The sequence below is a fragment of the Cebus imitator genome, unplaced genomic scaffold (assembly GCF_001604975.1).
Source record: "Cebus imitator isolate Cc_AM_T3 unplaced genomic scaffold, Cebus_imitator-1.0 Scaffold316, whole genome shotgun sequence".
Lineage (NCBI taxonomy): Eukaryota > Metazoa > Chordata > Mammalia > Primates > Cebidae > Cebus > Cebus imitator.
Window position 1 is genome coordinate 314,425 of NW_016107631.1, and position 11,345 is coordinate 325,769.

At 51.5% G+C, this 11,345-nt stretch overlaps 4 protein-coding genes across 5 annotated transcripts in view; 2 read left to right on the forward strand and 2 right to left on the reverse strand.

Moving 5' to 3' along the window:
* The window catches only part of NXF1 (nuclear RNA export factor 1), a 15,325-nt gene extending 14,537 nt beyond the window's left edge, over positions 1–788 (forward strand). Inside the window, exons 20-21 of the mRNA XM_017503813.2 lie at positions 261–321; positions 445–788. Of these exons, the coding sequence (XP_017359302.1) occupies positions 261–321; positions 445–483 (100 nt within the window). The 3' untranslated portion in view covers positions 484–788. The remainder of the gene's footprint in view (positions 1–260; positions 322–444) is intronic.
* A 120-nt stretch (positions 789–908) lies between these two features.
* On the forward strand, positions 909–2,570 carry TMEM223 (transmembrane protein 223). The gene is made up of 2 exons (XM_017503817.2): positions 909–1,249; positions 1,981–2,570. The coding sequence occupies exons 1-2, from the start codon at positions 937–939 to the stop codon at positions 2,271–2,273; spliced, it is 606 nt and encodes a 201-aa protein (XP_017359306.1). The 5' UTR covers positions 909–936; the 3' UTR covers positions 2,274–2,570.
* Positions 2,571–2,651: 81 nt separating this feature from the next.
* On the reverse strand, positions 2,652–5,285 carry TMEM179B (transmembrane protein 179B). The gene is made up of 5 exons (XM_017503816.2): positions 5,089–5,285; positions 3,684–3,871; positions 3,468–3,602; positions 3,213–3,291; positions 2,652–3,003 (listed from the first exon to the last, which is right to left on the reverse strand). The coding sequence occupies exons 1-5, from the start codon at positions 5,269–5,271 to the stop codon at positions 2,842–2,844; spliced, it is 747 nt and encodes a 248-aa protein (XP_017359305.2). The 5' UTR covers positions 5,272–5,285; the 3' UTR covers positions 2,652–2,841.
* TAF6L (TATA-box binding protein associated factor 6 like) overlaps positions 5,275–11,345 on the reverse strand; it is a 23,484-nt gene continuing 17,413 nt past the window's right edge. For both annotated transcript variants that reach the window (XM_017503812.2, XM_017503811.2), the window contains exons 7-11: positions 11,036–11,110; positions 10,670–10,890; positions 10,169–10,301; positions 6,228–6,356; positions 5,275–6,099 (exon numbers count right to left, since the gene is read on the reverse strand). In XM_017503812.2, coding sequence (XP_017359301.1) covers positions 5,320–6,099; positions 6,228–6,356; positions 10,169–10,301; positions 10,670–10,890; positions 11,036–11,110 — 1,338 coding nt within the window. In that variant the 3' untranslated portion in view covers positions 5,275–5,319. The remainder of the gene's footprint in view (positions 6,100–6,227; positions 6,357–10,168; positions 10,302–10,669; positions 10,891–11,035; positions 11,111–11,345) is intronic.

Here is an 11,345-nt window from a genome sequence, read left to right on the forward strand (position 1 = left end):
TCTCTTGACCTTGTGATCCACCCGCTCGGCCTCCCAAAGTGCTGGGATTACAGGCATGAGCCACCGCGCCCGGCATTTTTTTTTTTTTTTTTTTTTTTAAAGCGATGGGGTTTCACCATGTTGGCCAAGCTGGTCTCAAACTCCTGGCCTCAAGTGATCCACACATCTCAGCCTCCCAAAGTGCTGGGATTACAGGCGTGAGCCACTGCTCCTGGCCGGGGTCAGAGTTCTTATGGAGCTGCCTGTTCTCCCTACTCCAGGTGCCTTCAGGACAACAACTGGGACTACACCAGATCTGCCCAGGCCTTCACTCATCTCAAGGTAAGGTCTGGAAATACAGTGGCAAAAACACTAGGATCTCCTCGCCTTCAGGAGGTCAGGTTAGCTGGGGTTGCTAAGTGGGGAGGGTAGGCCTGCCTCTACTGACCTTTCATTTTTCTCCAGGCCAAGGGCGAGATCCCAGAAGTGGCATTCATGAAGTGATGGTAGTCATGCCCCAGAAGCAGCCCCTCTGTAAATAGCCGTTGGATATTACTATCTGGTTGTCATCTGTCATCTCCTCCTGTCTGGCCCAAGGCTGCCCTGTGACTGTGACCGAGGAGGGAGGGCTGCTGGATCCTTCTCACCTGCCTTCTCGAAGACTTCAGAAGATTGAGCCTCATTGGTGCCAGGAAGCCAAAGCTTACTTTGTAGAACTGACACTAAACTACCCGAAGGACTTAGGTGCTTTGTGTACTTAACCCCAGGACCTCCTTACTTTTTAAGATAAACAGTGATGTTGTATTTTGTGTTCTGCGTGCTGGATCCGTTTTCTCCTCCCAGCCCTGAGCGGGAGGGCGGGCCCTGTAGCCAGGGAAGAGGGGAGGCGGGGAGGGCGTCCCGGAAGAGGGGAGGTGGCTCCGCGGCAGGAAGTCCCGCCCCGGAAGTTGGATAGTCATGGCGGCACTTAGGAGGCGGTGGCTCACGGGGCTGCTAGCGGCGTTGCGGACACTGCCCACGCGCCGGCTCCTGCAAGTCGCGACCTTGCAACGGGATGTGCTGCTCTTTGAGCACGAACGGGGCCGCTTCTTTACCATCCTTGGGCTGTTCTGCGCGGGCCAGGGCGTCTTCTGGGCCTCCCTGGCTGTGGCAACCGTGTCCCGGCCCCATGTCTCGGTGCAGCCTCAGGATGAGGAGGTCCCAAACCATGGCCGCGACCTGCGCTCTGCGCTTTGGCGCTACGGTCTGGCAGTCGGCTGCGGCACCATCGGTAAGACGGGGGCTGCCTTCCTACTATTTCAACATGGGGTGGCAGAACAGGACCCTCCATACGCAGGCAGGGAGTATCAGAGGCCTTTATCCCAGATGAGCAAGAGTGGCGGGTGGGCTTGCCCCATAGAAATGCGAAACACTGATGTCTCTGAGCACCGTGCCCAGTCATAGTCTAGGCTGAGGTCTGCCCTTCACTCTGCAACCTTGAGCAAGGTCCTTAAAGCTGTGGACCCGGCCGGGCGCGGTGGCTCACAATCGTAATCCCGACACTTTGGGAGGCCAAGGCTGGAGGATCACGAGGTCAGGAGTTCAAGACCAGCCTGGCCAATATCGTGAAACCACTTCTCTACTAAAAATACAAAAAAAAAAAAAATTGGCCGGACGTGTGCACCCGTAGTGCCAGCTATTCGGGAGGCTGAGGCAGAAGAATCGCTTGAATCTGGGAGGCGGAAGTTGCAGTGAGCCGAGATCGTGCCACTGCACTGCATCCTAGGAGACACTGAGAGTCCATCTCAAAAAACAAAAACAACTCGGGAATCTTTGTCTTCCCTTTAAAATGGAAACTGACATCTATTAAGGCTGTAGGGAGGAATATCAGGATTCTAGGGCATAAGAGGAGCTCAGTAAATATTACTTTCACCCCCCCCAAATTTCTTAGAGGAGACTAGGAAGGTGGGTACTTAGTTGTCCAGTGAAAACGCCTCACCCCAATCCCTGCTCTTCCTGCAGGAGCCCTGGTACTTGGTGCTGGTCTTCTCTTCTCTCTCCGGTCTGTGCGCTCAGTGGTGCTTCGAGCTGGAGGGCAGCAGGTGACCCTCACCACTCATGCCCCCTTTGGCTTGTGGGCCAATTTCACAGTTCCTTTGAACCAGGTATCCTGCATGGCCCACCGGGATGAAGTTCCTGCCATGCTACCTCTGAAAGTCAAAGGCCGGCGCTTCTATTTCCTCTTGGACAAAGCTGGACGCTTCCCTAACACAAAGCTCTTTGACAATACTGTGGGTGCCTACCGGAGCCTGTGAAGAAACAACCTCGATTCACTCACCTCTCCAAGAGAGGCAAAAAAACGGAACCTTGGAGAGCCAGGTGTGTTCACACCTATTGTAATCGTAGTACTTTGGGAGGCTGAGGCAGGAGGACTGCTTGAGCCCAGGTTGAGAACAGCCTGGGCAACATAGCAAGACCTTGTCTCTATTTCCAAAAAAAAAAAAAAAAAGACAACCTTAGAGATGGAGTAACAACCAGGGTCTCGCAAGGAGGGCCCAAGATTCATTAACAAATAAAGGAGCAGTCATCCCTAGGGCAGCTGCTGGACAGTACCTCTAAGTTTCAATCCATGTCTGTTGAGCCTTCACTCCTTCCTCCCATCTACTTGTGCTTTAACATCAAAAACTCACTCCTAAGATGAAGATAGTAATATATTTTGGTACAAAAACAGCTGTAGGAAGAGGTGGAGGGGGGCCTGTCATTACATTTCCCTCCTGAAGGGAAAACTAAGGCTCCCAGCATAAACAGGGCTTCGTGGGGGCAAGAGGACTGCAGGCACTTGGGCATGGAGTGTTTGGCTGCAGGAAGCACTCTGGTTATTCTTCAGAAATGGGAAGGGCGTGGCCCAATGAGAGCATTTGTCTCAGAACTCCACTCAGGGTCACCCCTCTCCAGAGGCCGGCATGGGGTGGCTTCAGACTTCCACTGCACGACCTGGAGCACCAAGACCACACACCACAATATCAAATTCACCCAAGAAGAGGTCTGTGGGAGACAGGGAAAGGGGTGTGAGGAGTGGGACCATTTCAAATCCAGCCCTTCCCACCCACACACCACTCTTAACTGCTGAATTTTAGGTTGACAAGCCCCTCAGCTTCTCTCACTGGTGGGCCAACAAGCTCATTATATACTGGTGAGCACCCACACAGCTACAGATACTTATGTGAATCTTTCTGTGTATCCCTGGGTCTCACTTCAGCATTGTGTAGGTTGAAGTAAAACTGCACAGCAGTTCCAGGGGGTGTCCATGGAATTTTCTGGGCTTCAGAACAGCTGTGAGGTCGAAGAGACAGTTGTGAGAAAGGGTGATAAGTTTATATTTGAGGCACACCCGTGCCCAATGCCCTGTGAGTTGAGAGCAACTGATGGGGATAAAAGGGGAAATTACAAGACCCCCATGAGAGGGAAGATAGACAGCCCCAGCCAGGATTCCCTCCCTCTCCCATTACCTAATTGTAGTGTTCAGGGAGATGATGGAGTTGCAGAAAGACCTGGTGCCAAATCGAAGGATACAGGCAGACACCAAGACCAGGAAGATGGCTATTGCTGAGATGGCCAGTGCAATGCGCAGCCCTATAGGACCTCTGAGAGGAAGAGAACAAGCCTTGGGGTTGAGGGGAGACTCATCCTACCTCAGCCCCTGGCCCTCAGGGTTGAGCAATCACCTGTGGGAGTCCTCGATGCAGCTGCTGTAGACCCAGAAGAGCAGAAGCAGGAGGCAGTAGAGGGCCAAGAGGCCAGAGGCCCCAGCTACAAAGTAGCAGAGGGATGGGGCCGAGGGACGGGATAAGGCCAGGGAGGAGCCATTCAGGATAGCCACACCGTACAGGGGACATCTACCACTGAAGGAACCCTGCGGAGAGAAGCTGCTGAGTCCTAGATTTCAGGTTAATGCCTCTGGACGCAGTCCCTTGGTAGGTGTTAGTGATAACCTAGTCCAGGACTATTCCAGGAAGTTATTTGTGCACTGTCAATTCCTGTTTCTGGGACAAGGATATTGATGGAGAGGGCCTGCTGGGTAATCAAACCTGCAGTGGCCCAAGGATCAGAAAATACACAACGATTGTAGAATACAATGAGCTTCAGAGAAGCCTCACAAGTTCTGGGCTCTGTGTAGAAGAAACCTTAGAGTTATCCCAGGCCTTGTATATTCTTCAACAAATAAGTATCTCTGAGGTATTCTTTCTTTGTTTTTTTTCTGAAATGGAGTTTTGCTCTTGTGCCCAGGCTGGAGTGCAATGGCACGATCTTAGCACACTGCAACCTCCACCTCCTGGGTTCAAGCAATTTTCCTGCCTCAGCCTCCTGAGTAGCTGGGATTACAGGCGCCCACACCACGCCCAGCTAATTTTTGTATTTTTAGTAAAGACAAGGTTTCACCACGTTGGCCAGGCTGGTCTCAAACTCCTGACCTCAAGTGATCCGCCCGCCTAGGCCTCCCAAAGTGCTGGGATCAACAGTGTGAGCCACCGCACCCGGCAGATCTCTGAGGTTTTCTAATGGTGTAAAATAGGCACGCTAGTGCCTACGTTATGGGAATTAAATGAACCCATGTTTACTAACAAGATTACCTGGCTGGGGTAAACGATATAAATTATTGGTTTCTACCTTTACGTCAGCGTTTTCTACATCTCTATTTTGTCATTTAATACATTGTGCTGCAATCATGTGGTAGCCTGATCATCTCCACCACACTATGCTTTATTTCTCGACAAAGCTCAGCACAAATGGTTTCTGATTTAACGGATGGACGTAGAGCCTGCACCGACTTGTTTCAGAACCAGAGCAGGGTGGTGCAGCAGGAGCCACCAAGCCCGATTCCGTCTAGTTCTGTAAGACGCTACTGACTCGTCCCTTTGGCAAGGGAACAACTTCGAAGTATGACCTGGCCAGAAGGAGCCACAAAGCGCGATTCGCGTCGCTGCATTTTAGCCACAGGCCGGCGCCAGCCGGGCCTCACTAGATCCACCGGCTCGGAGCAACAGCAAGCCGGATCGGAAAGCGACAGTGGCCTCGCCATGTCAGGACTGGTCAGCTTCCCCGCCTACCTGCCCCGCCCCACAGCCGCACCTGGGTCCGAGTCAGCGCCGCGGCCGCCACGGCCCCGCAAAGGAAGGCGGCGGCAAAGAGCACGAGCTCGAAGCGCTGCAGCCAGGGCAGCCCCATGGCGCCCCGACTGCTAGGAAGCGACGCTGCCGCAGCAACTCGCCCAAACCCCGCCTCATCCGGCGAAACCCACGAGAGCGGAAACATCACTTCCGGAGGCGGGATTTATTTACAAAAACGTAGGCGGCAACCACCTCAGAGCGGCAAGTACAGCGAGTAGTCCGAGAGCGCCCAGCGGCGGGCGGGGCGGCTGGTGCGGCCGATCATGGGCAGTTTCTGCACGTAGCGGGAGGCCGGGCTAGGCCCGTATGGCGCGGGGAAGGCAGTCTGGAAAAGGCGCCCGCGGCAGCGCCTCCCAGCCTGCCGCCCGGCGATGATAAAACGAAAGTGGGGGGCGCCGCGCGGGGCGAACCGGCTCTTCTGGAAGACGTCGCGGGTGCCGGCCCCGGGCCCCTGTTGCCGGGGCGCTCCGCGCGCCCTGTGCACGCGTGGTAGGGGCCTGCTCTCAGAGGCGGCGGGCCCAGAGGCCGACGCGGGGCCGACGCCGCTGCTGCCCCGAGGGCTCTCATCGCCCTGCGGGCTGACCATGGCGCTCGCCGTCAGCTGCGGCATCTTCCGCACTGAGTCCGGGGCGGCCGCCGGCTCCTTCTTGTCCCCGGGCGGCCGCGGAGCCGTGGGTGCAGGCTGGCCTGTACCGAAGCGTGTGGCCAAGCTGTCACCGAAGAAGGCGTAGAGCTCCCGGTAGATGTCCGCCAGGGTCACCGAAGGAGAAAGATCCTCCGGCCCCGCGCCCCCTGGCGGCAACGGGAGACCGGACCCAAAGCTGGGCTCTGTACCGCTCCCGGAAGAAGGCTCTTGCAAGAGAAGGCTGTCCCAAGGCAGGTCGTCCAGGTGCCGGCACCCCCTGCCACCTGGGCCACCCCTGTTGGGCTCTGCTGCCTGGGCCTTCATCTTCAGCAGTCGCTCTACAGCCACCTGTAAGAGTCAGGGACTAAGACAGGCAAGAACTTCGAGGAACCTGGGACCATCAAGTACTCCAAAGTAAGCCTGCTTGGCTGCTAAGCTCATGCAAGGAAGGGAGGCTGGATGGGGATGGCACTCACCAGAATGGCTCCATAGACTTTGTGCCCATCTGCTTTGACCTGGGCATTAGATACTGAATAATCATCCAGCACAGCCTGCAAGTTTGTCCAATAAGTGGACAGGTGTGGATACAGGACTCGTTCAACTGCCTGGAAGGAAGAGAAGGAATGCAGTTAGCGTCTCTTCGTTATTATTTCCTCTCAAGGACCTTTTCCCATGAAAGACCTACCTTTATTTCTGATCCTAGACAAGGCGCAATCCTCCTAAATTCCCTGATTGGCATATTCAGCCATACATTTATTTGGAACCTACTGTGTACCTAAGCTAAGCGTTGGGAATAAAAGTACAGACCGTGTGCAGTGACTCACACCTGTAATCCCAGCACTTTGGGAGGCCAAGGCAGGCAGATTACAAAATCAGAAGTTCGAGACCAACCTGGCCAACACGGAGAAACCCCGTCTCTACGACCTAAATCCTATAAAAGTAAATGTAAAAAAGAAATACTTCCCACCTCATTCTCTAGGGCCAGTATAACCCTGATTCTAAAACCAGACAAGGAGAGTACATGAGAGGAAATATGTTTAACTTCACTCATGAATAGATAAACCTTACTAAAATTGAGCAAACCCAAAAGTGGTATGTTTTTGTGGTTTTGATTTTTTGCTTTTTTTTTTTTTTTTCTTGAGACAGGGTCTAGCTCTGTTGCTCAGGCTGGAGTTAGTGCAACGATCATGACTCACTGCAGCCTCAACCACCTGGGCTCAAGCAATCCTCCCACCTCAGCCTCCCAAGTAGCTGGGACTACAGGTATGAGCCACCACACCCCACTAATTTTTTTCTTTTTTGTGGAGACAGGGTTTTGCCATGTTGCCCAGGTTGGTCTAAAACTCTTGGGCTCAATGCCTATAATCTTAGCATTTTGGGAGGCCCACTGGAGGATCACTTGAAGCCAGGAGTTTGATAACAGCCTGGACAACACAGTGAGACCCTGTCTCTATAATTTTTTTTTTTTTTTTTTTTTGAGACACAGTTTCGCTCTCATTGCCCAGGCTGGAGCACAATGGCACAATCTTGGCTCACTGCAACCTCTGCCTCCCAGGCTCAGGTGATTCTCCTGCCTCAGCCTCTGGAGTAGCTGCGATTATACACATGTGCCACCACACCTAGCTAATTCTGTATTTTTAGTAGAGAAAGAGTTTCTCCATGTTTCTCTAGCACCCAATCTCAGGTGATCCACCTGTCTTGGCCTCCCAAAGTGTTGGGATTACAGGCGTGAGCCACTGTGCTTGTTTTTAATTAGCCAGGCATAGTGACACATGCCTATAGTCCCAGCTACCCAGGTGGAACCCAGGAGGTCAAGCTGCAGTGAGCTATGATCATGCCTTACTCCAGCCTGGGCAACAAAGTGAGACCCTGCCTCTTAAAAAAAGGAAAATAAAGCCGTCATTATTTGCATATGATATGATCATCTATATTAAAATCCCCAAAGAATGTACAATTAGAAATAATAGTTTAAGAAAGTAGCTGGACAGTACTTTTCCTGCTTATTGTATAGGGTGGCAGTTTGCACTGTAAATTTCTGTTAACAATAGGCATTACATATGCCCTCTTAGCCCTTCACCCATGTAACAGTGATAGTGGGGTCACTATTATCTGTCTTTATACCCTGTATGTATCCCCAGTACTTAGCAAAGTAACTGGATAGTTTAGGAAGATACAAATGCGAAAATGAATTCCATCTGTATACACGAGCAAGAAACTAACACCATAGCGGGGTACGGTGGCTCATGCCTGTAATCGCAGCACTTTGGGAGGCCAAGATGGGCAGATCACGAGGTCAGGAGATCGAAACTATCCTGGATAACATGGTGAAACCCCGTCTACTAAAAATACAAAAAATTAGCCAGGCATTGGTGGCACACGCCTGTAGTTCCAGCTACTCGGGAGGCTGAGGCAGGAGAATCGCTTGAACCCAGGAGGCAGAGGTTGCAGTGAGCCGAGATCGCACCACTGCACTCCAGCCTGGGTGACAGAAACGCCATAAAGACACCATTACAACAGCATCGAAGGACAGCAAGAATTTAGGAACAGATTGGTTTCTTTTTTTTTTTTTTGAGACAGTCTCATGCTGTCACCCACAATGGAGTGCAGGAATCTGGCTCTTTGCAGCCTTAACCTCCCAGGATCAAGCAATCCTCCCAGCATCCCAAGTAGCTGGGACTGAATCTGCATGCCAGTCGCGCTTTGCTAATTTTTAAAATTTTTTTGTAGAGATGAGATCTCACTATGTTGCTGAAATTAGTCTTGAACTGCTCAGCGCAAGTGATCCTCCCACCTCAGCTTCCCAAAACACTACAGGCATGAGCTACTGCACCAGGTGAGATAATTTTTTTTTCTTCTTTATTTCTTTTTGAGACAGAGTCTGACTCTTGCCCAGGCTGGAGTGCGATGGCACAATCTCGGTTCATTGCTACCTACCCCTCCCAGATTCTAGTGACTCACATGCCTCAGCCTCCAGAGGAGCTGGGATTATAGGCATGCACCACCATGCCCGGCTAATTTTTGTATTCTGTATTTATTAGAGACAGCATGTTGGCCAGGTTGGTCTCAAACTCCTGACTTCAGGTGATCTACCCACCTCAGCCTCCATAAGTGCTGGGATTACAGGCGTGAGCCACTGCCACCGGCAACACCTAACTTTTAAAGCACATAATTGTTTGATAATTTCTATAGATGCTAAAAAGGTATGACAAAATTCAGTATCTATTCATGTGTAAAATACAGACCAGCACAATGGCTCATGCCTATAATCCCAGCACTTTAGGAAGCCAAGGTGGGCAGATCACAAGGTCAGGAAATCGAGACCATCCTGGCCAACATGGTGAAACCCCGTCTCTACTAAAAATACAAAAAAAAATTAGCTGGGCACGGTGGCGCATGCCTGTAGTCCCAGCTACTTGGGAGGCTGAGGCAGCAGAATTGCTTGAACCCAGGAGGCGGACGCACCACTGTGCTACAGCCTGGGTGACAGTGCGAGATTCCATGTCAAAAAATAAAATAAAATAAAATAAAACTAGAAAATGCTCAATACATCAGGAATTGAAGATTTTTTTTTCTGAGATGGAGTCTTGCTCTGTTGCCCAAGCTGGAGTGCAGTAGCCTGATCTCGGCTCACTGCAACCTCCACCTCCCAGGTTCAAAGGATTCTCCTGCCTCAGCCTGCCTAGTAGCTGACACTACAGGTGCGAACCAGCACACCTGGCTGTTTTATATTTTTAGTAGAGACGAGTTTTCAGTGTGTTAGCCAGGATGGTCTCAATCTCCTGTCATGATTCAACTGCTTCCGCCTCTCAAAGTGCTGGCTCAAAGGTGTGAGCCACCATGTCTGGTCGAAGGTATTTCTTTTTTCTTTTTTTTTGAGACGGAATCTTGCTTTGTCGCCCAGGCTGGAGTGCAGTGGTACAATCTTCGCTCCCTGCCACCTCCGCCTCCCAAGTTCAAGCGATTCTCCTGCCTCAGCCTCCTGAGTAGCTGGGATTATAGGCATGCGCCACCACGCCCAGCTAATTTTTGTATTTTTAGTAGAGACAGGGTTTCACCATGTTGACCAGGATGGTCTCGATCTCTTGACCTTGTGATCCACCTGCCTCGGCCTCCCAAAGTGCTGGGATTACAGGCTTGAGCCACCGCACCCGGCCCAAAGGTATTTCTTAATGTGATAATATAGAACGGGCAGGAATTTATAAAACTGGGTGTACGTCAGTATCTGCCATACAGGACTTTTGAAAGGATGAGACATTTACATACGGAAAGTCAAGCTATCACTGAGCCTGGCCTGAGGCAAGAACTCAATACATGGCAGTAACAAGCACATACCATTTTTATGATAGACACACAAATACTATTTTTCTAACACAAATGGGAGTTCTTATGGCTCTGTGGGAAAGGCACGGGTCCTCACCTTCCAGCCAAGAGCATGCAGCCCCACAACGGCCCCATAGTGAGAGCAGAGCGGCCGCACAGGATCTGCCAGGATCTTCTGCAGGGATAGCAGGATGTGCTGATAGAGGCCACTGACATGGTCCCCATGAGTCCTGTCATGAGTAACATTCAGTTAGGGAGGGAAATGAGGCATGGTGCCACCCAATTGGACACAAGACAACACAAAGACAAAAGAAAATAGCATCTATACAGCACACTGTAGCATGCTGGGGTTAAGTGAACAAGGCTGCTGGTATGACTGGCCTAGGACCTGAGGGCTGAAGAATCAATACCTTTACGTATTTATAATCCATTTGCAGAATCCCACTATGCCACAGCACACCAGCTAGGATGCCCCAAGGAAAGGGTTCCCCATCCTCTCATAGACCCTCAAAGCCAGAAGCTCCCCCCATTCCCTTCCCCAACCCACTTGGCTCTGCAGCAATCCCACCCTTTGCTCAGCTCTAGGCCCAGTGGCTACCAGAAGATGTGGCTGAGCAGGAGGGCAGCTGCATCCCGCAGAATCCAGTGGTCATTCAGGGGGTTGATGGAGGCAGCCAGTGGCTCCAGGACACAGTAGAGGACACTGCCCACCAGACAGCGGACATAGGGCGCCAAGCACAGGTGTGGATTCCGAAACAGGCTCCGTGCCACCTGCAGCAGCCGGTGCAGTTGCCCCAGGTCATGGCTTACAGATTTCACCTGTTGGGAGATGAGGGTAGCTTAGGGGGACATGAGGGGACAGGCAGGAGCCCACCATTCTGACAGCACCTGCCATGAGCCCTACACACTGCTGGGTCATGTCTACCTTACAAAACATTCTCCCTGTCTCAGGCCGGTCACTTACCCCACTGACCACATACACAAAGTAAGGCAGGAGTGCTCCAATCTTGGAGTTAGTCTGCAGGTCCTGGAGCGCAACCTAGAAGGAAGGGCCCAGAGTGCACTGGATCCACCAGCAAATTGTAAACATGAACATGGTATTCTTCTGGAGGGCAGTGTAACACCGTATTCATGTTTAACAATTTCAAATGTCTATATTCTTTGATCCAGCAATTCTACTTCTATAAATGTAACCTACAGAAACTCATTCACATATACCTGCATATAGCACTGAATACAACCTGAATGTCCAACTTTTTTTTTTTTTTTTTTTT

Bases quoted from the DNA above. Each gene is read 5' to 3' on its own strand.
- TMEM179B (XM_017503816.2), bottom strand. From the start codon at position 5,271: ATGTTTCCGCTCTCGTGGGTTTCGCCGGATGAGGCGGGGTTTGGGCGA. The intron at 3,872-5,088 runs GTGCGGCTGTGG...TTCTCTCCGCAG, and splicing joins CGGCGCTGACTCGGACCCAG to GGTTCCTTCAGTGGTAGATG. The intron at 3,292-3,467 runs GTAATGGGAGAG...TCGACCTCACAG, and splicing joins TCCCTGAACACTACAATTAG to CTGTTCTGAAGCCCAGAAAA.
- TMEM223 (XM_017503817.2), top strand. From the start codon at position 937: ATGGCGGCACTTAGGAGGCGGTGGCTCACGGGGCTGCTAGCGGCGTTG. The intron at 1,250-1,980 runs GTAAGACGGGGG...CTCTTCCTGCAG, and splicing joins AGTCGGCTGCGGCACCATCG to GAGCCCTGGTACTTGGTGCT.